Source organism: Oxyura jamaicensis, chromosome Z (genome assembly GCF_011077185.1).
Source record: "Oxyura jamaicensis isolate SHBP4307 breed ruddy duck chromosome Z, BPBGC_Ojam_1.0, whole genome shotgun sequence".
Lineage (NCBI taxonomy): Eukaryota > Metazoa > Chordata > Aves > Anseriformes > Anatidae > Oxyura > Oxyura jamaicensis.
The window spans coordinates 37,025,615-37,051,562 of record NC_048926.1 but is presented as its reverse complement, the minus strand read 5'-3'; the positions used below and the strand labels follow the sequence as shown (position 1 = coordinate 37,051,562).

Sequence of the window (25,948 nt, the reverse complement as noted above, 5' to 3'; positions counted from 1 at the left end):
TTCGCCAATGAATAATTCAAAACTCTGAGCAAATAACAATCTGTTTTTGAAAGTGTGCGAGTAAACAGAGTTAACGCTCACCTCCATAAGATAACTGTTAAAACACGGTAATACAATTGCAAAGTCAAAACCCAGGCTAGGGAGGAGCAATACTGAGATTCCAAGCAGCGCATGTGCCCCCTGCTCACCAAGTACCACAATGCCTACTCACTTTAGCTCTTACTGTCTGCTGTATTCCCCAAGCTTCTTATCTGGGTAGGCCAAAGCCTTCACAACTTCCTCTGGACTTAGCTGGAGTACTGTGTGTACAGTTCATTTTCCCAGAACGGAAATATCTTGACAGACATATTTATATAAAACAGAAAGCTTTTCTTCTGCAACAACAACAAAAATGCCTGTTTGACTTCAAATATTAGTAAAAACATTGCTCTCTCTTTGAGAAATTAATACACTTCTTCTTCAAGTCTTTGGCTTAGAGGTGTACTCTGTTCTGGTCTCTCCTGTTTGGGTAAAGCTCACATTGGTTGTTATTGTAATCAGCTGATTTTTAATAGTTAAAAATAAATTTCTGCTGCTTGTAGCAGAATTCACATTGTTGTCCTTTGGACAAGCATGAAGGCCTGCCACAGCTGTTCATGGATATTCAGAAAGGGTTTGTGCTGAATGTGATGACTGGTCACTAGCACTGTTTCAAGATGCTGAACCCTTTTGCACCTCTCTCTTTAGCAGGGTAACAGTCACTGTTAAACTCCTTGAAAATGGTGGGAAGCTATTATCACAACTTCCATTATGAGTGACTTAGTAGTAGCTAACACTAAAAAAAGGGAATTCCCCATGTCCACCGAGCACTAATTTCCCCTGATTATCATAGTGGCATATTTGATGTGCCTCTTGGTCTCATCTGGCAGTTGGTGCAGTGAGCTGGGATGCGCAGAGACTCTAGAAGCATGACTTATTTCAAAACTGGGTATGTCTTTGATATTCAGTTAGTCTTTTCACTCCCTCCCTTTGCAAAACCAGTGAATTTTCCCCTCTGCTGAAAAGCAACAGGTTGGGAATGAGAAGGAAGGACAGGAAAACTTGCTAAAAGATATTTTTAAAAATTGTAAAACAAGGGGTGATACTTACAACACTCATGTGTAAGAAAATGAAATTAAAAAAAAATAATAATAACAATCCCCTATAAATAGATGATGTTGTCCCTGAATATGCAGATTTTTTAAGAACAGAAAGAACAGGTTTCAATAATCTGCCTGAAAAGAAGTCATCCTTTGCATTATAAAAATAAGTTGTTTCCATGTAGAAATAATTTCATGAAACACAGAATTGCACTGTATTACAGAAACACAATGCTTTGCATTTTTCTCCTATGCTGAAAGAGTAGGTAAAAGTTTTCTGCTGATCACCTCCACCTGGGGCATCAGTGCTTTAAAATAATGAATCCCTCAAATCAACATATTCCCACAGAGCTGTTGGGCAGGTTCTGAGTATCAAGGTCAGTCTAGTGTGCCAGATCACCTGCTCCCACAAAAGACAGGTAAGGAGGGTGAGGCTGGCACATCTCCTCCAAGTGACATTTTGGGAGGTTTGGACACGAGCTGCTGGGAGGCCCTGTCTGGTCTCCCTCTTCCCTCCTCTTCCTCTGCTCCAGCTGCAGGGTGGGGAAGAAAAGCTACCAGCCTGCTTTTTCTGAAATACCTATGCCTACAGTAGAGCAGAACCATCCTGAAGGATGGTGGTTACAAAAAGTCACTCCTATATGGCCAAAGCCAAACAGATGGGCTGGGATTTTTCCTCCAAATAAATTTCCAAACATCATCCATTTTTCACCTGATTAAACTGTAAAGGCCGAACCTCCTACCACCTCTGTATCTGCTTGGTGGACCCTTGTGGCACAACACTGGCTCACACAGCCCACTTCTTCCCACCCTACAGCAGTCGGGAACTTTGGCTGCTGTGACTCATTTTGTTTTGTTAGATGAGGCCAGTGAGTCAGAGCCTGTGAGGCGGGATCTGCTGGCAAGCCAGGGTCTCTCCTGAATTTACAGAATCAGAGGGGTGTGAGAAGGACAAAGCTGGCAAGGCTGCTGCTTCCTCTTCTGCGCAGTAAAAGAGTATAGTCAACAACGTTGAGTCTTTTCCCCACTACTTGCATGTGGTGTGGAGATGACTTGCTTCCTCTGCTGCCTCTGCACAGCCTTCCTTTTCTCACTCTCTGTCGTGACCACACGGCATAGAAACAAACCAGCACGATGCAGACACTGCCGGCTGGCAGGGCACAGTGCTGTCCAGTACCGCACCAACGCTGCGGCCCCTGGCAGCACAGTGGTTCCATGCTTTAACTGAGGTCAGCAGTACTGGAGTGTGTGCCTCCAGCTCAGTGTGTGTGTATGAGATGTCATTTGCCAGTGCTTAAACTAGGGCCATCCCCGGGCCAAAACATGGGCTTGAATTCAGGTGGCCAAAAGTGCTAACTATAAAGGAAAGGAGCTGGAAAGTTAATGGCTACAAACAAAGAAAATTAATTCTAAGGCATATAGTTTCTCTCCTTAAAACACATCTACATACTGCTTTTATATCAAGGATTTGGAAAAAAAAGCTATGCATAAAAGGAGCAGATGCTTTATTCTGCTGATGTTTCCCATTCAAATTGAGTATGACTGCTTCCATATCACATGAAATATTACAGGTCTGCTATTAACTTTGTGAATAAAGCACTTGCCTGCACACACAAGCACCGTGCCCAGAGAGAATGTGTTTTTCCCACCTCATGACGCAGAGAAACCAAACCCGATTACAATCTGTTTAGATTTTGAGAAATCCAGGAGACTCAGGAGGAGCACATGCTGAACACTCATGGAGCTTGTTTTAAGAGATGCTGGTGGTTTTATACAAGAAATTTTTCATGCCATATAAGTAGTTTCTAGAAAGAAAATTTTCTGCAAGAGAAGTAGCTACAGCGGAGAAGAAAGCTGATTTTCCAAAAATAAAAACTACTTTTATTCTGGGATTTACCTGGTCTTGCCACATCCAGCCCGTGTGTTCCAGTAGTGTTATTTACGATTTGCTTTCATAGTAATGCCTTTACAGTTTACAAAATTGTTGAACGTGTTAAGGATAAAAGGCTTTCTCCAAAACCTGCGTGCCTGGAAGTGTTCCCAGTTCAGTCTAACAAAAGGTGTTACCTCATTACTGATCTTCCTTTTTCAGACCCTCAGGCCATCACACTACATAAACACTACTACAAATTGCACAACTAAAGAGACCTTATGTACATTGCCAACTGCAAGCTGTGCACAGAAAACTGTATTTCAAAGATTTTTTCTTGTGAGAAACAGGTCCTAAGGGCTAGCATCAGGTCTGATTGGCCAGATCTACTACAACCCACTGGTTGATGTGTATTCTGTATCTCCCAAAGAAGAATTTGACTTTCTCTGTAAGAATTTTTGTAATCGGATTTATGAGCCCCATGCCTTGGCTCTGTCACTGCAATGCATTGCCACTCAGACGTGTGTTTGTAATAGCGTTTTAGTTCATGCCAGAAGTATACATTTGAAGCAAATTTTCTAGTAATTGCAACTTGAAATGCCTTGTTCCTCATGGTGGGGCAGGCTCGGAGTGCACCAGAGGACAACATCGTTCCTTTCACATGCAGTCACACCAGATTTGATCCAGCAAGGAACAGGCAGCCAGTTCCTGCCCCCCTGCACAGGGGGCTATGGATGCCAAGGCCACCCTAGCCACCTCTCACCCCCTGCCAGCCTCTGCTCTGGGGGCAGCTGGCACCAGCACAGGTGCCCCATGCCCTGAGCCCTCGGGGGTGCCCTTGTTTTCGGTGGGAGTGCTAACTTGGTGGCTGCCCACGAGTAATTTTGCACATCATGAGGCTGGGAGCGTCTTTGTTGCTTTTACATGTTCGCCTGATGTTTGAAAAGAGCTGTTCTGCTGGGTCTTATTACAGCCATGAGCTCATCTCCTGGCAGGATTAGTCACACCAGTCGTCCTCCCAGAGGCACGCAGTTGAGAGACGTTTTGCAAGAGCCATAGGCTGAGCCTTTCAATAACCATTTGTTTGTTTGCTTAACCATTTATTTAGTGCTGATTTATTATTTCCTCCTAAGAAAGGAATATGTTCCTTAGCCAAGAAAAAGATCATGGCTCTCAAGCTGTAGAAGTGGGTGCCACACCAGCAGGAAAGCATAACCCTGTCACAGAGATACTGCATGCGAGACACAGCCAGGAAAAACAAGGCATCCCACCATGGGAAATCACAGAATTATAGAATGTCTTGGTTCAGGAAGGACCTTAAAGATCATCTAGTTCCAACCCCCTCTGCCATGGGCAGGGATGCCACATGCCCAGGGCCCCATCCAACCTGGTCTTGAATGCCTCCAGGGATGGGGCATCCACAGCTTCTCTGGGCAACCTGTGCCAGTGCCTCACCACCCTTACAGTGAAGAGTTTCCCCTTAATGTCTAACAAATCTCTCCTCTTTTAGTTTAAAACCATTCACCCTTGTCCAGTCATTACCTGCCTGAGCAAAAAGTTGCTCTTCATCTTTTTTATAAGCAAGCTCTCTTTAAGTATTAACAAGTTGCAATGAGGTTTCCCTGGAACCTTCTTTTCTCCAGGCTGAACATCCCCAGCTCTCTCAGCCTTTCTTTGTGGGAGAGGTGCTCCAGCCCTCTCATCAGCTTCATGGCCCTCCTCTGGACCTGCTCTAACAGCCCCACATCCTTCTTCTGCTGGGGGCCCAGACCTGGACGCAGCACTGCAGGTGGGGCCTCACAGGGGCAGAGCAGAAGGGGACAATCCCCTCCCTCCACCTGCTGGCCACCCCTCTGCTGATGCAGCCCAGGATGCAGTTGGTGGCCTTCTGGGCTGCAGGCACGCACTGCTGGCTCATGTCGAGCTTTTGGTCCACCAGAACCTCCGAGTCCTTCTCTGCAGGGCTGCTCTCAGTGAGTTCTTCTCCCAGACTGTGCTGATGTCTAGGATTGCCCTGACCCAGGGGCAGCACCTTGCACTTAGACTTGTTGAACCTCATTAGGTTCACGTGGGCCCACTTCTCAAGCTTCTGTCATCAAAATCACCCACCTGGTCAGGAGGGAGGTATGTCTCGCCCCTCCAGGACGCTGCAGGGTAAAGGTGGCCCTGCTGAGAGCTTCACGCCACTTGCAACAGGGCTGAGATCCGGGCAGCATGTTTTATCCCTCTGATGTCTTGTACTTTTGCGTGACATCCTGCCAGTCAGTCATTATGTTCCAGGTGACTATTTCAGTCATAGCATTAAATTTTAAACCTCCTGTAAGATGGGATGTGCTTTCAACATGTGTGCCAGTGGGGAAAAATATATATATATATATATATATATATATATATTGGCAGAAAGCAGTTTATATAAGAATTATTGCTGCCAATGACTTTCTTCTTCATCTGATTTATATTGCAATATCCAAAAGACTTAAGGGCAGAATGCTGCGAGAATGTACTCTGTCAGTAGTGCCCATATTTCACAGGGGCATGAATAAATAGGTATTTCTTGGTAAGAAGTGGAAAACTATTTCCTCTATCTCAAGTAATTTAAAGTGCTCCTTTAATGCTATTCTCCCAGCCTTCCTTAGTATTTAATACTGTGTTATCAGCACTGTTGCAACACTGATGATTTAACCAGAATGGGAAAAAAACGTAGTTTTGCATTTCTTCTCTCCAGTTATCCCTCAAAATATTGTACTGGCTCAAGCAATAAAGTTAGCGGGATTTACTGACTAGCTTATTTTTACAAAAGCGAGAAACCAATTTTGGTTAGGTCAGGCTCGGTTAGATCAGGCTAGGCTAGGCTGGGTGAGGAGCATGTCATGCAGCATGGAGACATTTGGGGTTAGAAACTCCTTTCTCGGGCATTGCAGCACTGTTCCTGCTTGGTGCTACACACGGTGACGTCGTGGGTGGGGGAAGAGGGAAGAGGAGGGGTGATCTCCCAGCAAACAGCTGCTGCAGCTGTGAAGAGAAAAAAGGAGAAAGATCAGGAGCAGCCGCGGCGATCCGACCCCTGCAACAGGTAACGTCCCCGGAGCGGAGGTGACCAAGGCAGCTCAATGCAAAAAGCAAGGGGAAATAAAGCGGGGCGGGATGTGCCCGTGAGAGAAAAGCACATCTTTGGTGCGGGTTCTCTGCAGCTCTTCTCCTGCTGAGCTTGCAGCCTGTGACAGGGTGGGACAGGGAAGGAGCAGAAGTTCAGACCAGCGTGAGTTAAAAGGAAACCGTGTCAGCGGAGGGGCTTTTCTGTCAGACCTGCCCTTCAGAAAAAAAAAAAAAAAAAAAAAAAAAAAAAAAAAAAAAAAAAAAAAGGAACGTCGCTCTCTGGTTTCAGCTCGAGGGCTGCTTCCTCATGTGCGGCCAGCCAGTACAGTACGGGCTGATGGGCAACACAGAGCGCGGTCGCTGTGGTGGCCGGGGAGCGCCCAGCCCGCAGAGGCCTGTGTGGGATGGGTGGGACCCCTGCGGCGGCCTGCACCCCGACACCACCCAGGGACACCCCGCGATGGGGCCACAGCCCGCGGGGACGTGGGGCTGCTGCTGAGTAAGGGGAGAAGGGGACGTTTGGGAACGTCCTCTGCTGCCGTGTGGACAAGACCCGAGCGGCCTGGCGATCCACATAGGCGCCTTGGTTTTCCATCTCAGGGAGAAGGTGGGAGAAGTGAAGCATTTCTGCTAGGCAAGGTTGACCGCTGGCATTTTGGTGTGTTTGGTGTAAAATCAGTCATAGTAAGTAGTGTGGACTGAGAACTGAAATGACAGAGAGCAAGTCCAGCCTTCTGGGTACCTTTGCTGCAAGTCCCATGCCTGCTTCTTTCATCTGTCAGCAATACAAGGAGAGTACCTACGTGTGCAGTGCTCTCATGATGCCTTCAATCCGAATGGCATTAATGGCAATTTGGAAGCATCAAAGTACATCAAACTACAAGGAATACAAGTCACCAGCAATCCCATTTTGCAAACCAGGCACTGGGGAGGCTGAGTGATGTTTGCCAGGCCAGCCAGCCAGCCTGGGGCAGGGTTGTGAACTGAGCGGCTATCTTCAGGCATCTGCTGGGTTTGCTAGTCTGTGTTTTGCCTTCAAGGGTGTTGCAGAGGCAGACTCTGTGAGGTAAACGTGCACCCATGCCTGCTGTGAGCCAAGGGGAGCAGGATATGTAATTAAAGCCCATCTCTTGTGGCAGTGACCTTTCAAATAGAAGCAGATGGATGAACTTTCTGTTGTGACGCAAAACTGTTAGGACTGGGAAACAGGTTAACCTCAATTTGTTCCTGGCTGCCTAGGAAAATGGACCAGCCATAACTCACTGGGGAAGAGAAAGACCATAGGGGGCAATTACACTTCAATTTCCTGTGATTACACTGAAATCGCCTCTTATTCTCTGCATATATCTTCACTTCTGTCAAAGGCCTCTCTTTGGTTTTGGGTACCTTTTATGTGGGGATTAACACAGTAGGGTGAAACTCCATTTGGAGATCCGGCCACTCCTTCACATGGTGGAGAGCATCACCATGTGAGAGGTTGGTCCTCCGAGTAATGCTGGCACAGCAACAATAAAGCAAAAGCTATTAACTTTTAGGTCACCTCAACCTTTTTTTCCATCTCTGAACATGAGAGAGCTCCAATCTGATTTAGAGAACAAATTCAGTGATGGATTGCTTTTTCTGTATGAGGAAACAACGTCTGCAGTCAACATACATTTGTATGCATGCAGCTGTTACCCTGCCCCTTTCAGAAACATTATGTAGTACTTTATTCTGTCAAACATGAATTTTGAAAGCATTTTAATATAATGACAAAGGTATTGAAATTTTGCCCAGAGAAACTGTGGATGCCCCATTCCTGGAAGCGTTTAAGGCCAGGTTGGCTGGGGCTCTGTGCAGCCTGGTCTAGTGGGAGATGTTTCACCTCATGGCAGGGGGGCATTGGAACTAGATGAACTTTAAGGTCCCTTCAAACCCAAACCATCCTATGATTCTATGATACCTGCCAGCACATATCTATACTTCATGGAGAATTTGGGGTAGTCTGTTACAACATCATGTGTCCATTTCAGAAGTCACCAGTATGTTTAAAAGATCATGACTTTTAACATAAAACAGGCTAAGCACTAGCATGAACTACAATTACAAGCATCCTCTTGGTTACGCTCTGTTTAGCTAAGATTAAGCAGCTTAAGAATTGCAAAGATGATAATTTTCTATCCAGCCAACGGAGGAAGGGTTCAGAAAATAAGCCTGAACTGCTGAAAGACAAGTTCTGAGGAAGAGAGGCAGATATAGGAAACTAGCCTCCAGAAGGAGAAACTGTATGCTCGGCTTGCATACAGTGCAAAGCCAACATGACAGCATCTGACCAAAAGGACTAGTGGAGATGCTGACTGGAAAGCCTGAAGAAGTTTTTTACAGATATTCCTGTAACTTTCCTACCTATTACAATTTCCAATAATAAGGCAATAAATCACAAAATTTTTCAACAATTTTCTTTTTTCTTTTTTTTTTTTTTTTTTTTTTTTTCCTTTTTGCAATGTATAGTGTTTCATCTGGTGTTTCATTGTTGTTGTTGTTTGTTTTTGTTGCTATTTTACCACAAGAGAGAAAATGTTGTTCAACAAAAGAGTAGATGGAGTTTTGGGTCAATAGTTACAGATCACACTGGATTTTAGTCGAATTCAGCTGTATCATACTTTTTCCAAAAGGATTTTTTATGGATTGTCCCTTGTAGGGCCTTCATATGACTTACTGTCATAGTGTCAATGAGCATTGACGTCTCTTAGGAGGTAAATTAGCCAACAAACCTTTCTGTGCTTATAGAATTAATTATATGAATAGCAGTCGTCCTGCATAACAGAAAGAGAGGAAGAAAGACATTTTCTATAACATCCCTAGCATATATTTAAATTAAAAATTTAAATCAGTTTATCTAGGTCAATTTGCAAAAGCACATGGTTGTGTTTTATATGGTCTTAGTACAATGCTCGGAACGAAGTATGTGCATTTACCTTAATCACATATTTCTAAACACAGAAATTCGATGTGTTTGATAATGTGCAGATACAAATGAAAAAAGGGTTGGTGGCAAAGATATCATGCTGACACATACACACTGTATGAAGGGACAACTTAAAGAGATCCTACTACTTATCTCACCTTGAGTACTGTGTGCAGTTCTGGGCACCACAGTACAAAAAGGACATTCAACTGTTGGAGGGTGTCCAGAGGAGGGCGACGAAGATGGTGAAGGGCCTGGAGGGGAAGACATATGAGGAGTGGCTGAGGTCACTGGGCCTGTTCAGCCTGGAAAAGAGCAGGCCGAGGGGGGACCTCATCGCAGTCTACAACTTCCTTGTGAGGGGGAGTGGAGAGGCGGGTGACCTATTCTCCATAAACACCAGTGATAGGACCCACGGGAAGGGGGTGAAGCTGAGGCAGGGGAAGTTTAGACTAGACCTCAGGAGGAGGTTCTTCACAGAGAGGGTGGTCGCGCACTGGAACAGGCTCCCCAGTGAAGCAGTCACTGCACCAAGCCTGTCTGAATTTAAGAAACATTTGGACTGTGCACTAAGTCACGGGGTCTAAACTTTTGGGTAGACCTGTGCGGTGCAAGGAGTTGGACTTGATCCTTATGGGTCCCTTCCAACTTGGGATATTCTATGATTCTGTGATACTTATTGGGACAGGAAATAATTGGTGAAGCACAGGAGATTAATTCTAGTACAAAATTAAAAAATTCATTTTCAAAAAAGGTAGACAGTCCTTTTTATAGCTGGAGGACATGCAAAACTCTCTTTCCAGAATACGTGAAAAGAAAATATGTGCATGGGAAAGTGAAATTTTGAAGTTTCCCCAGAATTTACAGAGTTATGCAGAAAGTCAGATTATCAAAATTAAATCAGAATAGCCGTAAAAATTAGTCTGCTTCAAGAAAAGAAAATGCATTTTATTAAATGTAATTTGAAACATGAATTGTGCAGAAGGACAAATATCTCATTTTAATGTGCATTGGGAAAACCTGTAGAGCAATTTGTTTAAAATGGAGGATCAGATATCCTTCAGGCTGCATTGAATAAAAACAGACTGAAATGTTGCTTTCTCTTCCTTTTCTTCACCTACATTTTTATGAACACTTGCACCTGTACTTTGTGCTGAAGACCTTGCAAATTATTTGTGTTGTACTTTAATTTGTCTTAAGCACATGCTAGGGGCATGTCTTCAGGGAAGAACAGGATTAACATCACCCATATGGAGAAATCCATGTGCTGGTGCCTGCAAGAGTCCAGGTCCCGCAGCAGAGCCGTGATGGGTGTGATCCTGCCCATCCCTCCGGTCCATCAAAGCAGAGCCAAGACCTGAGGGGGATTAGGCTCAAATCCAGCACTCAGTGTCATGTCTTTGCTTGGTTACTCTCTCCTCTGGAGACACAAATTTCACTGTATGGCCACAGATCTTCCCAGTCACTGGTGGAAGCTCAGTAAATTTTTCTGGACATGCCCTAGGTATACTAATGAAGAGAGCTTTTGATCTGTGAGGGAGAATACTGTTCTGTGACTATGGACAGACATAGGCAGCTCTCATTGATCTGTTTACAATTTAGTTGTTTCATTTTGTTTTTGTTTGTTATTTGTTTTGTTTTCTGATAAATTAACAAGTCAAAAGAGGGTACAATATCTAGAGGTCACAAAGTCTGAATGTTTTATTAAATAATACAGTTTGCTTTATCACATTCACCTCCACAGCGTTACCATGAACACCTACCTCTTTGTGTATGACTTAATGCAGTTCTGTGGACATTCCTGGATATTTACAAATATGATCATCAGGTTCATGTCATTTGGAAAAGGTAGGATTCCTTCTATATTTTCCTTAAACATTTTAAGAGGCAGTGATACACAGAAACATTAAATCATAGACAAAGTTAGGAATGAATAGGGCACACATGAATAGGGCACACATAGCTCTGTGTGACCAATACCAGTAATTTCAATGAGAAAAACACTGTTTCTTGTATTGAAAAGGATGAACAATTTGCTGGTACCTGCATTCTGCCTGTACTGCATCAGAAATGAAGCTCTTATTTTACTAATGAGCTCTAATATTCAGTAGTGTGCCAGCAACATTTAATTCAGACACAGACCTAAATGTGAATAGGTCGAGTCATTATGGTGAATATTAGTCTTATTGAAGCCACTAGGAGAGAATATCTTTGTGGTTATTGTGTACAAATTTCTATGTCCCGAAACATGACAACGTATTTCTCTTTCAGTTGTTTTGAGTTAAGGCACAAAAATAGAAAACTGATGACTGGAAATTCAAAATAATTTACAGATGGTGTGAAGTTGTAGGAACATGACATACCTACCTTGTCATCTACTTCTTTTAGGACGTGTCATGGGTACAGATACAGGCAAGAACTGCCACACGTCCTCATGTTTTACACCTTCCGCATGCATTTCTTCAGCATTTCCTCATATTTAGAAATATCCTAAAGGGATATCCCTAAACCAAAACATCCTGCACAATGGCTGCCAGTGCATCAAATACAGGCACCCCTGTTCTTTTCGCAGCTTCCTGGCTCTGTGTCAAAGCTGCACACACACACACAGTGGCATGCCTCCTCTCCTCCCTAAATCTTTGCTTCTGCTACCCAAAAGGTCGGTACTCTGTGAACTCTATTTTATTTTTTCTTCAGGGACAACAGGGCAAAAGCAAACTCAGCAGTTGGTCTGGACTTTTACTGTATAACCGCCCTCTAATTTTCCTCTTCACTTTTTCTGTAGATTCATTGGCCGACACGTTTTACTCCATAGGACTTGTGATGCGCCTTTGTCAGTTGTTATCTGTTCTGGAGATCCTGCACATCCTCATCGGCATTGATAAAAGCCGTTTCTTCCCCAGGTTTTTGCAGGTATGTCCACTTCTCAAGACCTTCCTTCCACAACGTACACACGTCGGCCATAGTTGGCCCTGTTGACAAGCCCAGGCTGAACTACCCTGAATGGTCCACTCGCACCCTTCCTCAGGGAGCTTGGTCCTGCTAATTGTTTGCTACGTGCAAACGATTATATATGAGGTTATATATGAGGGAGTTCTCCCCTCATAACAGAGCTGGTGTGGGAAAGAGCTGCTCTCATAACTCTTTCTGAACGAGACTGAGTGCCCCCCACCACCGCCGTAGGTACGGGGGATATGCAGGGTGCCAGAGGTAGCTGGGGCTACGGCCTTGCCAGACATGTCTGCAGCCAGGAGGCAACATGTTCAGAGACTAGGTTTTATTTGCTAGTTCTTTTCCATGTTGCTTGTTTCCTCACTGACGTGTGGATATTTATTTTTAGACAGACACAAGACAATTTGTTGTGCGGAAGCAAAGGCATGCCAGTGGGAAAACCACCAGCACCTCGAACCTCCTGAATTGCTAGAGAGAGAACTGGGTTTGCTGGAGTTCACAGAGAGTGAAAGGAAAAGAACTGGTTAAGAATAAGAAAGAGAAATTAAGGGACGGAAGAATTAATGCTGGGAGGGGGAAAAAAGGAGAATTGTCATATTCTTGCTGTAGGGTCACACACACATACATATGCAAATTGTGGCAACATATAGAGGTTCTCATGCTGCTAAAGATTTTCAGGGTGTATGTTCAACTGCAGGCAGAAAACCAGCCTCAGGATCAGATGCCATGACAGAAAACAAGATGATTCTCTGAAGTTTTCCTCACCACACTCTTGTTTTCTGTTGGAGTTAAACACAGGTTTGGGTATTTTTATTAATGCATTGGAAAAAGTAAAAATGTTTACTTGAATTTACCTTCAAACCTTCCCAATCCTTAATATTTGAATAATGGTGAAACTGGTGTAGCTCTCAGCAGTCAGAAGGTAGAAGAATAAGAGTAATTAGTTGTGTTTTTAGTTTTCTGGGTAGCCCATTTTTGTCAAATGACATATTACAGGGGTGAAGATGTTCCTCTTTTTAAATCTCCATTAGAAATTGATTGACTAATAGAGATCTCTGTTCTTCATGCTGCTCACCAAGTACAGTATCAAATTTGTCAAAATGCAATTTACTGTTTTTTCCCTGCTTAAATCTACATACTCTTAGACTAATCTGGATTTGGGAAAAAAAAAAAAGAAAAAGAAAAAGAAAAAAAAAACATCAGATCTAATGTAACCTTTAACAAATGTCATGTCATTTCTTGGAGGGAAGACCAGCCCAATAGGGCTGACAGACCTCAAAGAAGGTCTGTCCTGGCAGAGTTTATGAATTTCAAGCCCCAACATGATCTGTACTTTTCCTACCTAATCCTGCAGAAGTAGAGATCAGGGAGGCCTGCACAAACACTGCTTTGTGCCACCACAAAAGACATTAGATGTGAACTGGATAACCTGAACAAGAAAGCAGTGACCTTTCTTGGGCACTGCAATTACTGCACTGCTCTCAAGGGAAACAGAGAGAGGCTGGGTCAGGGAAGGATTCAGCACAGTGACTCCCAGCATTTACCTCACAACAAAGACAGCTTTGGATCCTTACTTGGTTATTTCCCTAAGGGTTCTCTCAACACAAAACCAACTGTCTTACCTTGATGTCATCATCATTTTCATGCTGTCCAAACAAGATGTACAGGCATTTGGATAGATACTCTGCCTTGCCACACCTTCCTCCATGCCTCTTGGAAAGAATACATATATTTTCAACAACAGACTGGGAAAAGACACAGCTTACCTTACCACAGCCTGGTAACTGGACTACTGCAGATAGAGCACTAGCAATAGTTTGGTAGTGGTTGCCCAGTTCTGTGTTCCCATCACCTTTTCTGTCTCCGGGCTTCAAACCCTTTGATGCATCCCTTGGGCTACATATATTCATGCACATTCACAGCTCTCAGAGGTGATCACTAGGAAGAGAGAACAGGTGACTGGCTATGCCAGGGAAACACAGGAATGGAGGTAATGTCACCTTGAATAAAACAAGCTGCAAGCACTCCCTGCTAACAGCTGATTATTTTGTAGATACAGCAGCAGAGAGAAGCTTGAAGCACAGTTTGGATGAAGAACTTACTTCGTCAGCATTGAGATACACATTACAGGTAGTGGAAAAGCAAGCTCAGAGGTGTTTTCAGGAAAACCTACTTGGGACAGCCTCATTGAGGAACAGACTCTGGCTACCAGACTTTCAAGAAGAATTAGGTAGGCCAAGGCCAAGTCACACCACAGAAGGAAGATAGGTCTCGTGATGGGTGCGCTGGAGGAAGGGAAGCCAAAAGACGGGCACTAAGTTGGTGCAAAGGTGTGACTCCCACAGCCTTTGCAGCTTGAATGGCCAGGAGAAGAGAATAAATTCCACGTCATTGCAGTTGCCTAAACAGAAAATAATGAAATTTAGTATTCTGGTCTGAAAGTAAAAGCTGATGGCACTAGTACTTCTGCAAGGGAGAGAGTATTAAAGATGCAAGACTGGTGTTTTTATGAACAAAATCCACAAGCTATATAAGGGTTTCTGATACTAGTTATGATACCACACAGTCATGGTTATTAAAAAATGGAAGTGATGGTGCCTGCTCCTGCCCTAGCCTCAGCTAGTCTGATCTGTTCTCTTTCACTTACTTGCTTCAAATGCGCAGGCTGCCTTATGGAAATTTACGCTGTTCGACAGCACTTGCTGCATCCTGTGAGAGACCAGTGCTGGGAGGGGAAGGAAACTCCAGTTTAACACAAAGATCAAGAAGGAATGAAAAATGAAACCATTGTATTTATGCTTGGTGAGGTGTTAGCACATACTTCCTTTTATGAACATGAAAACACTGGACTTTTTTTTTTTTTTTTTTAAGCAAGAGCGTAGTGGCAGAGAATACCATATTTTCATTTCTGCAAGTGACAGATGATAAAAAAATGAGCTGCAACTTAGCGGTACATGTATATGTGTATGTAAACACAGGTGTATACACAAGCCTGTGTGTGTGTGCCTCTAAGGGCATAACACAAAAGGATGTTTACTGGAATCTCCTCCTCGTCAGGTAGCAGCCTGCCGCCCCTTGCTGCAAAGCTCCCCAGCCTCTCACTAACAGCTGCTTCTACCTCTGATTTCTCTGAGTTAGAGAAGGTGTGAGTGCTCTGAAAGAAAAGGTCACAATGTCTTGAGGGGGAATAGAGGTAAACAAGCAGGCAGTCTCCTAATTTAGATGGAAAGGGGGGTGTGATGCCACTGTCCATCCTCGTGAAGTCATCACACATGCACTGGGCAGACAGGCCTGCGTGCTGCCCAGCGAGTTTGCTTGGGAGCAAGGGCACGGGTGGTGTTCACTCTCAGTCTCTGGCTGCTCAGTGCATCCCACGTCTTGTTGGCTGAGACTGCAGTCTAGCAGGAGCAAAAGACCTGCACGGGACCGGCTTTGTGTTCCCTGCTATTGCAGGTGCTTAACCTGCTTTACACAGTCTGATCTCTGACTTAATTGTGTGCAAGTAATGCAGCTGATTGCTTGCACCACTGCCCTGTCCATGCAAGAGTCCTGTGACAGAGGAGATCTGCTGAGCCCCAGACAGGTGGTACTTGCCACCTCTTGTGCATCTGCTTGTGCCCGGGAGAGAAGGAACACTGCAGCCTCTCCCTCTCCCAGGCCACGAGCCTTGGTCTCCACAACTGCTCTGTCTTGTCAGTCAGTGCTCATCCTTTTGAAACTGCGGAGGGTAGTTACTTTAATACTGCTCACCATCCCTTCTCATTGAAATAATGATCAGCTCCCAACCACCTGATCATACAGTTTTCTAGCACTTTTGCACCCAGCACCACCTGTTGCGGAGTGAGTGACTGTTTGACAAATCTGCCAGCTCTCACATCAAAAAAATACACAGACCTTTTCATTATCAAGATATAGCTTTTGTCTCCAGGTGGTGGCAATTCCCTTAAATATCTGTAACACTAACAGAATTGCAGAATTCTCTCCACAGACCAATCTGAATTTAGAGTCTGTAACAAATTGCCTCCACTGCCAGTGCTGCACTCCTGTACCAACCAAAGTCCTTTTAACTCAGATTTTTTTTTTTTTTTTTTTTACTTCTCTCTAGCACAATCCCATTCAATATTGCTTTTTACCTTTGTTTTGATTTCCCTCTTGTGATGGTTGTCCCACTATGCTTCTCCTATCTCTGTTATAACTGGTTTCAGATCCTGCAGCAGGACTTCCAGTTTCCCCACTGTCTTGCCAGGTTCCTCAGCAGACACAGAACATATTAACTCTCACTCTGTTTCCTGGCCTGTCAACACCCTGCCTTCTTAGAATTCACTTCCAGAGCTAGGGACCAACGAGGTCGACTGTACAAGATGACAGACTTGGTAGAGAGGTTGCAAAACCCTTTTATCTGTTGCGGTCTCTCAGTTCTTTCCAAGATGAGGAACTAGATCTGTAGGGGATGGATATGCTCTCTTCCTGTATGAAAATCAGCATTCACGTAATTTTGCTGTATAGTGAAGTGACAGCTGTATATTTTTGTGTCTGCTTTATCTGACAAAGGTGGTTTGTAAAAAATAAAAATAAAAAATAGTCTGTAGGCAAATCGTTCCACACAAGAACTGGTAAACATGATGCAGCAAAACTACTGCACAAACTTGCTAAGAGGCTGATTCCTGTTTTAGTTTAAGGAAGGAGTGACGGGAAGGGGAAAACCAGTGAAGAAGAATGACCACACTTAGAAAAATCACCATGTTAATTGGTTTCCATTTCATGACTTTTCAGAGGCTTGACATCTTACTCATAACATCATTCCAATCTAAGGTGGTTTAAGAAAACGTGACTCCATGTGTCAGTTGATATTAAAAAAAAAAATGAAGCCATACTGATGCAAACCAGCTGAATATATGCATGCTTCCCCTTTAACACTTTCAAACAGACTGTAAATCAGACTGAACCAGTCTGGTTCTGGGATAGTTTCACGGGAGACTCTCAGCAGTACTGATTACTACAGCTATATTTGTTTTACAGGACAGGGCATAAATATGGATATGAAACTTGCCCAAGAAAGCTGCAAAAAGATACACTTATTTTTAAATTCTTGAGTTCTAGTAATGACTGAATATTTTTTAAGCTAGAGATGCTGCCTTTTAATCTATCTTTCTAGCTCTTCATTTGTAAAGGCACACCTTGTGGGTCAGCTAAGGTTCAACCACTAGGAAAATGTTGTTATAACACAAATATTATGGCAGCAACTGTCATAAGTGATAAGCTGAAACCTATCTGTTCTGGCCAGAAATAAGGAGGGAAGAAAAACAAGAAATTCTACTTTTCTTCCTACCTTCTGCAAATCTGTGAGAGAGATCCCTCAGGATCCAAATCTCCAAGCTATGGAAAACAGGGCTGGGACTGTGAGACTATCACCTTATTGTATAATGCCTGCCCAAGGGTCTTCTGCATCCTGTGGCCTCCTAGGCAGCTCCCAGGCAAGGAGGTCAGTGCTACAGCTTGCCCCACAGGCACTAGGGCACAGCAGGTATCATCCTTGCTCACAAGAGCAATACCATTTTAATCTTATTTTAAATTCAGCTGTCTCATCCACAGGTTTCTTGGGCTACAAGCCCAAGTCATCCCCACTGGCAAGCAAACCTCCACCCTTACCATAGTAGATATATTACTATAGGTGTGTCTGTCTCTCTTCAGTGCCTGGTAAAATTTTGGAGAAAATATTTCTGGGAGTTACTGAAAAAACCCTGAAAGACAATGCGGCCACTGGTCACAGGCAGCATGGGTTCACAAGTGGAAAGTCCTATTTAACGAACTTAATTTCCTTTATGAGAAGGTTACCCAACTAGCTGACCAAGGGAAGCCAGCTGATGTGATCTTTTTGGATTTCAGCAAAGCTTTCACACTGTTTCTCACAGTATCCTACCAGACCAAACAGCCAGCATACAGCTACACAAATCCGTAATACGATGGGGTGAACAATTGGCTGTCGGGTGGGGCTGAGGGTGACAGTCAATGGAGTTACATCACGCTGGTGGACAGTTACTAGCTGCGATCTGCAGGGCTCCATTTTAGGGACAGTTCTCTTCAATATTTTCATAAGTGACTTGGCTGCATAACTCAAAGGTACACTAAGTAAGTTTGTAGATGACACTAAACTGGGAGGAGCTGTTGACTCGTGTCAAGGGTAGAGAGACCTTTCAGAGAAATCTTGACAAATGAGGGGGCTGGGCAATCACCAGCAATATGAAATGCCAAATTCTGCACCGGGAAAGGGACAACCCTGCTATATGTATAGACAGTAGGACGAGAGGTCAGACAGCAGCCCTGCAGATAAGGATCTGGGTGTTTTGGTCAATAGCAGGTTGAATGTGTGTCAACAGTGTGCTCTGGCAGCCAAAAGGGCCAACCGTAAGCTGGGGTGCATCAGGCACGGTGGCGTTGCTAGCTGGTCAAGGGGAGGGATCGTCCCACTCTGTTCTGCACTGGTACGGCCTCACCTTGACTACTGCGTTCAGTTTGGGGCATCACAGTATAAGAAGGACATAAAACTATCAGAGAGCATCCAAAGGAGGGCTATGAAGATGGTGAAGGGCCTAGAGGGCAAGATGTATGAGGAGCAGCTGAGGTCCCTTGGTTTGCTCAGCCCAGAGCAGAGCAGGCTGAGGGGAGGCCTCATGGCGGCCTGCAGCTCCCTCACGAGGGGAGCGGAGGGGCAGGCGCTGAGCTCTGCTCTCTGGGGACAGTGACAGGACCCAAGGGAACGGCATGGAGCTGGGACAGGGGAGGGTCAGGCTGGGGGTTAGGGAAAGGTTCTGCACCCAGAGGGTGGTCAGGCACTGGGACAGGCTGCCCAGGGCAGTGGTCATGGTACTGAGCCTGCCGGAGTTCAAGTAGTGTTTGGACATTGCTCTCAGATACATGGTCTGATTTTTGGGTGGTTTTGTGCACAGCCAGCAGTTGGATTTGATGACACTTGTGGGTCCCTTCCAACTGAGGATACTCTGTGCTTCTGTGATCACACTGCCCTGAGATGGGGGCCCATGGGGTCTTGAACAAAAGGTATGCCAAGAAATGAAATGTTCATTGGAGCCTGTGTAAAACAAATCAGGTTGACCTGTGTCCTCCTGTTTTGCCAAAATGACACAGAAATGAGAGCTGCAGAAGATGGCATGTGAATTCACAATTCTTTTTCTCTTTCAGATTACTGAGAGAATAATTGTTTTATTTGTCGTGATCAACAGTCAGGAAGAAGTTCAAGGGAAATACATTGTGTGTGTTTTATTTTTCCTTTGGAATTTATTAGATGTGGTCAGGTAAGAAGTCAATGGTGAAACTGTGAAGGGAACATGGTTAATTCTTGCAAGCAGAGCCCTCCCTCCCCCCACCCATGTTGCATGCTCATCATTTCACTTTACCAAAATTGCCAGAAAAGTGTATTCTCCATATTAAAGAAAACTTGGACCTCGTAAGCTACCTATTGATTTTTAGAATAATTGGCATATCTAAGAGACAGTGTGATTTACACAAGTAAATCACTCCATTAGTATTTCTAGTTCAAAGGATTTGACATTCTTAACAAAAATGTGTAAGGAAATCACAACTATCTCCTGAGGAACGGTAATTTTCCAAACTGATTTACAATCATATTTTTTTATATATATTTAAGAGCACGCCTGTTTATTTTAACATCATGTGTTTATGCAAGACTTACAGCACAGTAAGGCAGCACATGCAGAACTTCTTACTAAGACCAAAAGATTATTCTGGGTTAATTGCCTGTGCTTTTCAAACAGCCAAGAAGCACTTGCTGCAGAGAGTGAGCGTTTTAGTATAGTTGGACATACATCACACCCCAGAGAGAACTCACACAAGGCAAAATAGATAGGAACACAGTCCAGGATTTTTATCCCAAAAGTTTTGTACAGTGGAAGGTGACCAGTACCTCTCCCTGGTAAAATGCAATGGTGAAAATTCTATCATCTTGCTGATTTTTGCATTGGTATCTGCAGTCAGTAACGTTTTTCAAGTGTTACTTAAGCCTCTGTGGGTCTCAGTTTGTAGACTTACAAGGAAGGCATATGGAGTTAAGAACTGTTCAAACAAGACACAGCCCTCATGACAACCTCCATACAGAAGCAAATATCTTTATGTATTACACACCACCTGCTAAAATAGCTCTCTGCTATTTTGAATACATTATTTTCAGGACTGACTGGGGAATATGGATTTAGGCAGCAGAGGAAATGTGTGTTACAAAAAAGAGCTGAAAAAGGAAAATGTTAGGATTGATAAGAAAGATTTTAAGTCAGCTTCAGACTATTTGTACTACATGTGTTAATAAATTACTACATCTTAATTATTGGGCTTATCACTCCATTCCATTTCTTTTTGAATTTTATAAAGCTAAAAAAGTAGAACTTAATCTCAAATGAAAACATTCTGTGCAGATATGGAGAGGCCAAAAGTGTAAATATTATTAGCTGTTCAGTCCTGACAATGCATAATTATTTTCCATCATTGCTAAAGAACGTGGTCCAACATCTCAGCAATAACAGTGACTCTTTAATAAGCAAGATACTGTGGTCTGAAGCAGCAAATGAACAATTCAAACGAGAACGCATAAAATAACTCATACTGAATTAGAAATCATTTCTAGTTTATTTTACAGCATCTGTGCTGAGCCACAGCAACCAAAGCAACAGATGTCTAAAAGTACGCTGGAAATTACCCCATCTGTCAGCATACAGTCTTAAAGTATTATAAATTCTTAATTCTTCAGGGACATACATATCCTGTGCATTATGGCTGATGATATACTGAGGGCATATACTGTGAAGCTTCCCATATTTGAGCTTTCTTGCTTATAAACAGCCCAATAAGGTATATATAGAGAGGAAATATCCTGTCTCCTTTTTGTGCTAGGTTGACATTATCCCTTAAAAACACTAATGAAAAAAAAATGGAGACAATCTGGAGGTTGTGGAGGGCAAGCCTGAGAGATGGTACGTTTCCAGCCTATCAAACTCCTCTTCTGCAATCTGGGAATAATATAATATTAGTCAAATGAACAAATACAAGGCACGCACAGAAAGTTTTTTAATGCTGGTTCTATCTGTCAGAAACAGTTCTGGCTAACAGAGGCTTACAAATCTTTTTTTAGGTATCTCTAGCACGATCACAGGGCAAAGAGCCTACCAAATAACCAAAAAAAAAGTGATCAAGATATCAAGATAAGTTTCTCTAGTATCTGGAAAGCCACTAGATTGTTTGTAGATCATACAGGCTTGCTAGCATTATATCATCTTTGGAGACTGAAATCCTAGGCATTTTGGTCTCCTAGTGAGCAACACCGACATCCACATTAAAAAAAAAAAAAACAATAATACATGCTGCAATACATTGGACTGTACCTGCTTTTTTTTTTTTTTTTTTTTTTTTTAAACCAGTGACCCCTTCTGATGCCCGGAGGATGGGAAGCTGTTGTGCTATACAACAGTGAGTGCCTCACTGTTTAGCCTCCTCCACCAGTGCTTTAGCCATTTCAGCAGTCCTAAGTCAGCATTTTGTCAATCCCAAGCAACAGTCAGACTCTATGTGTCCCTCTCAGTTGTAACAACATCCCTATCTGAAATCTGTTTTCTGATGGACCGATGTGAAATCTTGTTTTCTGAGAGCACCTTTGGGCTGGAGGGCCATATTGCTGTCTGCCTGCTCTAGGTAGCACCACCGACAAGGCTTCTGAAACAATGAACCATCAATTTTCAGACCTGAATACCAGCCAGCCTGAACAAAATCTCTGCAGATTTGCTCTGAAAGATTCTCAGATGAGCATTTCCTCACTTTTCTGCAACTTCCTCAGACTTTTAAATAGTATTTCTTTAAATAGAAAGAAGCTTATAAAGATCCTTATAAATAAACATTCTTTAAATGCTTGTTCCTTCTGAGTCATCTGCTCTTCTGTTGCTGCAGGTACACTTACAACATGTTAGCAAGGACAGGAATATACTACCTACCACTGACATGGATGAACTTCTCACTGTGCATCCTGCTCTACCCCCTGTCAGTTCTGGCTAAAGGTAAGGAGATGGCCAGGCTAGATGGGGCTTTGAGCTCCTGGTTTAGGGGTAGGTGTCCCTGGGGATGTTGGGATTGGTGGCGGATCTTTAAGGTCCCTTCCAACCCAAACTATTCTATGATTGTGTAATTCTATGGGAAGGGGACCAACCACTTGCTTCATTAATCTTCTCCAATAAAATTTGATCAGTTTGATTGTCATTTGTGTTTTTAAGATACTTTGTGTTGCCAAAGTACTTATAAATGTTTATGCACTGTCTTGTTAACTTCTGTATCACCAATCTGCCTCTTCTCTGTACTTTTCTTTTTTTTTTTTTTTTTTTTTTTTCCTTATTTGGGGTTCTGTTTGCTTTTTAACAGTACAGGAAAACACTCATCTTTCTGGGTAAACAAAATAGCTCCTTGAAAGATACACAAATTCCCCATTCCAGACTGACCACATTAGCCTACACACAGCAAAGCAGCCTGTTCCCCCACTGAACCTGACACTAGCAGCTTTGGCCACGTTTAGTTGCTTACCACACTTTGACCAGCAAATGTCCCCACTGAGATCAAACTGACAATGGTGGAGTTATGGCAGTGGCAGAATTTGTTATAGAATAGTAAACTTTGCTAATTCTAGTGTTAAGAGCAATTAGCATCTCAGACCTATGAAACTGAACTCAAGAAGAAAATAGCATGTACATATGCATACAAACACCATGCTAAATTCAGTATATCATATGGCTATCTGTGCCTTCCAGGTAACTGACTTCTTTACATGAAGCTTTTTGATGATCTTCCACCTCCTTTTGACTAAGATTTACTGTGTTATGTTACAGCATTTGCAATCTATGTATCACTGCCTTATTTTGAAACCTTTGGCACATACTCCATCAAGCTACCATTACCATTCGCCTTCTCAATCTACTTCCCCTATGTTCTGAAAATGTACCTGCTAGTACTGTTTATAGGTAAGTATCTCATCTTCCAGAAAGCCAACTCACAACGCAGCTGCAATACTTAAAACAACTAAAAATGAGAATCAAATCAGCCCAGCTCCTTTCAGAAGATGCAAATCTCTCTGCAACATCTACCAAGTACTGCAGGGAAGTTCATCACTAGCTGGTTTGCATTTTGGTATCTTTCAAACACAAATAATTGGTTCTGAAACATAGTGTTTGCACCGGAGGGATAAAAATAAAATATATATGTATACATATAAAAGTACTTTAATGATCTTGGCCCTACATACACTTATGGAAGTCTTTTTAAAATCAATTTCCATTTGGTCATACGCTCATTCTATGCTACCCTTCCTCACTCATTCCGCCCAGCTGGCAATGAAGACTTACACCTATATTAAAACTTCTACAGCCAATTTAACCATCAAAGGGATGACAAAGAAAATCCCCAAATTGTGTATAAATAGACCTCTTTTTCAACCATATATTGTTGAAAAATTTGAACTACAACTAACCTTACAGCCAAGCCTTTGTTCTGTCATTGGCTTTAATGCTAACTGGAATAATCTCATCATTAATGTTCTTCAGCTCATAGAAGGGACTGTTCAGGGTTGCCAGACAAAGACTCATACTGTTCCTCCTAAATGAACTAAAGCTGCTTTGGTCTCTCCTCCCTTGTTCTTACGTCATTTTGTGTTTTAATTCAGGTATGTGCTTTATCACGCAGAACCTCTTCTCAGAAAGGAAGGCTCACCTAGGGACTGGCAACATCAAAAAGAAAAGAAGCTAAGTTGATACCTTGGTTTGAAATAAGAAATATACTCCCAGTGGGCTGCCGCATATTATAAGCAAAGAAAAATAAGACAAAGATTTTCAATGCACAACTCCTGTTTGGATGCACATAATCCAGCTGTGTTGAATTTTCAGAAAACAAAGGTCTCTAATGCACCTCAAAAAAGTAGCCGCTCAGAATAACTAGATAGTTTTTCAAGTTTTGACTTCAAATGTCAGGAATTTTTAAAATGAATATATTTTTTCTAACATATGTAAGAGAACTAAAGAAAAAAAATTGAAAAGAGTTCCTTGACCCACAATTACACTAACAATACTTGTTCTCATGTTAATTCTTGCCTCATCAGCAACAGGTATTCTGCAACAACAATAAGATTATTTAATGTGTGATTATTCTACATTAGACAAACATGTATGTTAGTATATATATAAATATTAAATTGGTTAGAACTGGAATCTCTCACGGAGCAGAAGCTGAAACCTATGAGATTCACCAGCTGATTAGCCCTGAGCATTCACAAAGGATCCCTTCAATTCTCAAAAAAGATTCCACAAAATGCAGCTAAAGCATGAGGGCAAGTGACCTTGGTCACTTGAGAAGGTACTCATCTACTGTATGCCCAAGGGGATATTTAAGGGGCATAAGCAAAGCTTGTAATTGTGTTTCTGGCAGTCATTAAGAATCTCTTTCCTTGCGATGATTTTTCTTCCATGCTGAACAGCAAACAGGTGACCAAAAGAAACGTGATCATGTCAGATCATATGTTGTTCTTTGAGGTGAAGGTCATGACTGTCGTAACCCATGTGCAAAATTCTACTTTTTGTAGAAGATGCAGTTTTACTCAAGTGCATGGCCCCCCATGCTTCTGTAGAACTATCTGTGAGAATAGGGACAGAATCCAGTCTCTTTGAAACTGGGTGTGAAGAACATGGATAACAACCCAGGGAACTCTGTTAAATAGAAAGTAGACTAAACTTGCTGCACAAATAATTGCTTAGAGGTAGGCAGGGACTGGCAGGGACTTTTCTTATGTTTCATTTGTATTGCTTATCATCTGCATTTGGGTTCATGCAGGTGGGGAAGAAAAGTGAGGCTATTTTTTTTTTTAACTTGGATGAAACCTTGAGGGAGGGAGTTACAAGGAAAATGAATTCAATCGCGTTACGAAGAGGCTCTTGTTACAACTTTCTAAGCCATGCAGTTTAAGAGAGAGTGTTCAGACTGTTGTAAGTGGGAACAACTGGGGTTGGTCCTTATGAGCTAAGCTGTTATGAAAAGTCACTTACTATTGTTTTTATTTAATATATGTGGCAGACAATGCCTGCAGACTGCTGTGACTACTGGAGTATTTACGAAGCATAAGCAACAGGGTCACACATGCAATAGTTTAATGGGCAACCCCGGATATTTTGAAATTGCTGCAGACAGAGTTAGTAACTTGGACCTTATCAAGAGACACAGAGGTACTTTCACTTTCCACTTGTCTGACCCAAACTGATTCAAGTGTAGACAGTCTGGATAAAGAAGAGCATAAAGCAGCTGAAGAGGATAGCAGCTTTGAAGAAGAGAGCCCAAATAGAAAACTTCATAATCAAATGACTTTAACACACAGAAGGTGAAACAGAGACATGTTCCCCTCTGGCAATTCAATATAATGCTTTTGCTGTAAAACTGTATAGAATTAACATCCTGTATGAGGAAGCATGACATATATTGTGTTGAGTTTACGTGGCAAGGTTTTGGCAGTGGGGAAGCTGCAGGGATGGCTTCTGTGAGAAGAGGCCAGGAGCTGACCCTGTGCTAGACACAAGCATTTCCAACTGGCTCCAAAACAGAACCACTGTGGGACAACACCAAGCCCATTAACAATGCTGGCTGCACCTGTGAAAACATTTACAAAAGGGTAAAAAAAAAATAAAAATGCAGCAGCTGTGAGGACGAGGAGTGAGAAAATGTGAGCTAAACAGACATCAAGGTGGGAAAAAAGAAGGGGGAGGAGGTGCTCCAAGCATTAGAGCAGAGCCCTGCAATCTGTGAAGACCACAGTGGAGCGGCTGTGCCCCTGCAGTTTGTGGTAGACCACATTGGAACAAATCTCTGTGCTATAGCCTGTGGAGGACCCCACACCAGAGCAGATGGTTATGTCCTGAAGGAAGA

General features: G+C 42.9%; 1 protein-coding gene and 1 long non-coding RNA gene across 2 annotated transcripts; one reads left to right on the top strand and one right to left on the bottom strand.

Moving 5' to 3' along the window:
- Positions 1-5,935: 5,935 nt before the first annotated feature.
- HACD4 (3-hydroxyacyl-CoA dehydratase 4) lies at positions 5,936-24,891 on the top strand. The gene is made up of 7 exons (XM_035309410.1): positions 5,936-6,061; positions 10,776-10,879; positions 11,817-11,944; positions 19,181-19,293; positions 21,950-22,056; positions 22,876-23,007; positions 23,706-24,891. The coding sequence occupies exons 2-7, from the start codon at positions 10,783-10,785 to the stop codon at positions 23,786-23,788; spliced, it is 660 nt and encodes a 219-aa protein (XP_035165301.1). The 5' UTR covers positions 5,936-6,061; positions 10,776-10,782; the 3' UTR covers positions 23,789-24,891.
- Positions 7,411-21,172, bottom strand: LOC118155844. The gene is made up of 3 exons (XR_004746042.1): positions 20,764-21,172; positions 17,301-17,308; positions 7,411-7,421 (listed from the first exon to the last, which is right to left on the bottom strand). It is a non-coding gene; the product is annotated as an uncharacterized LOC118155844 (long non-coding RNA).
- Positions 24,892-25,948: the final 1,057 nt, after the last annotated feature.

Coding starts and splice junctions, on each gene's coding strand:
- HACD4 (XM_035309410.1), top strand. CDS start 10,783: ATGAACACCTACCTCTTTGTGTATGACTTAATGCAGTTCTGTGGACAT. Junction 10,880..11,816: donor GTTCATGTCATTTGGAAAAG/GTAGGATTCCTT, acceptor CTTTTTCTGTAG/ATTCATTGGCCGACACGTTT. Junction 22,057..22,875: donor CCTGTCAGTTCTGGCTAAAG/GTAAGGAGATGG, acceptor GTTATGTTACAG/CATTTGCAATCTATGTATCA.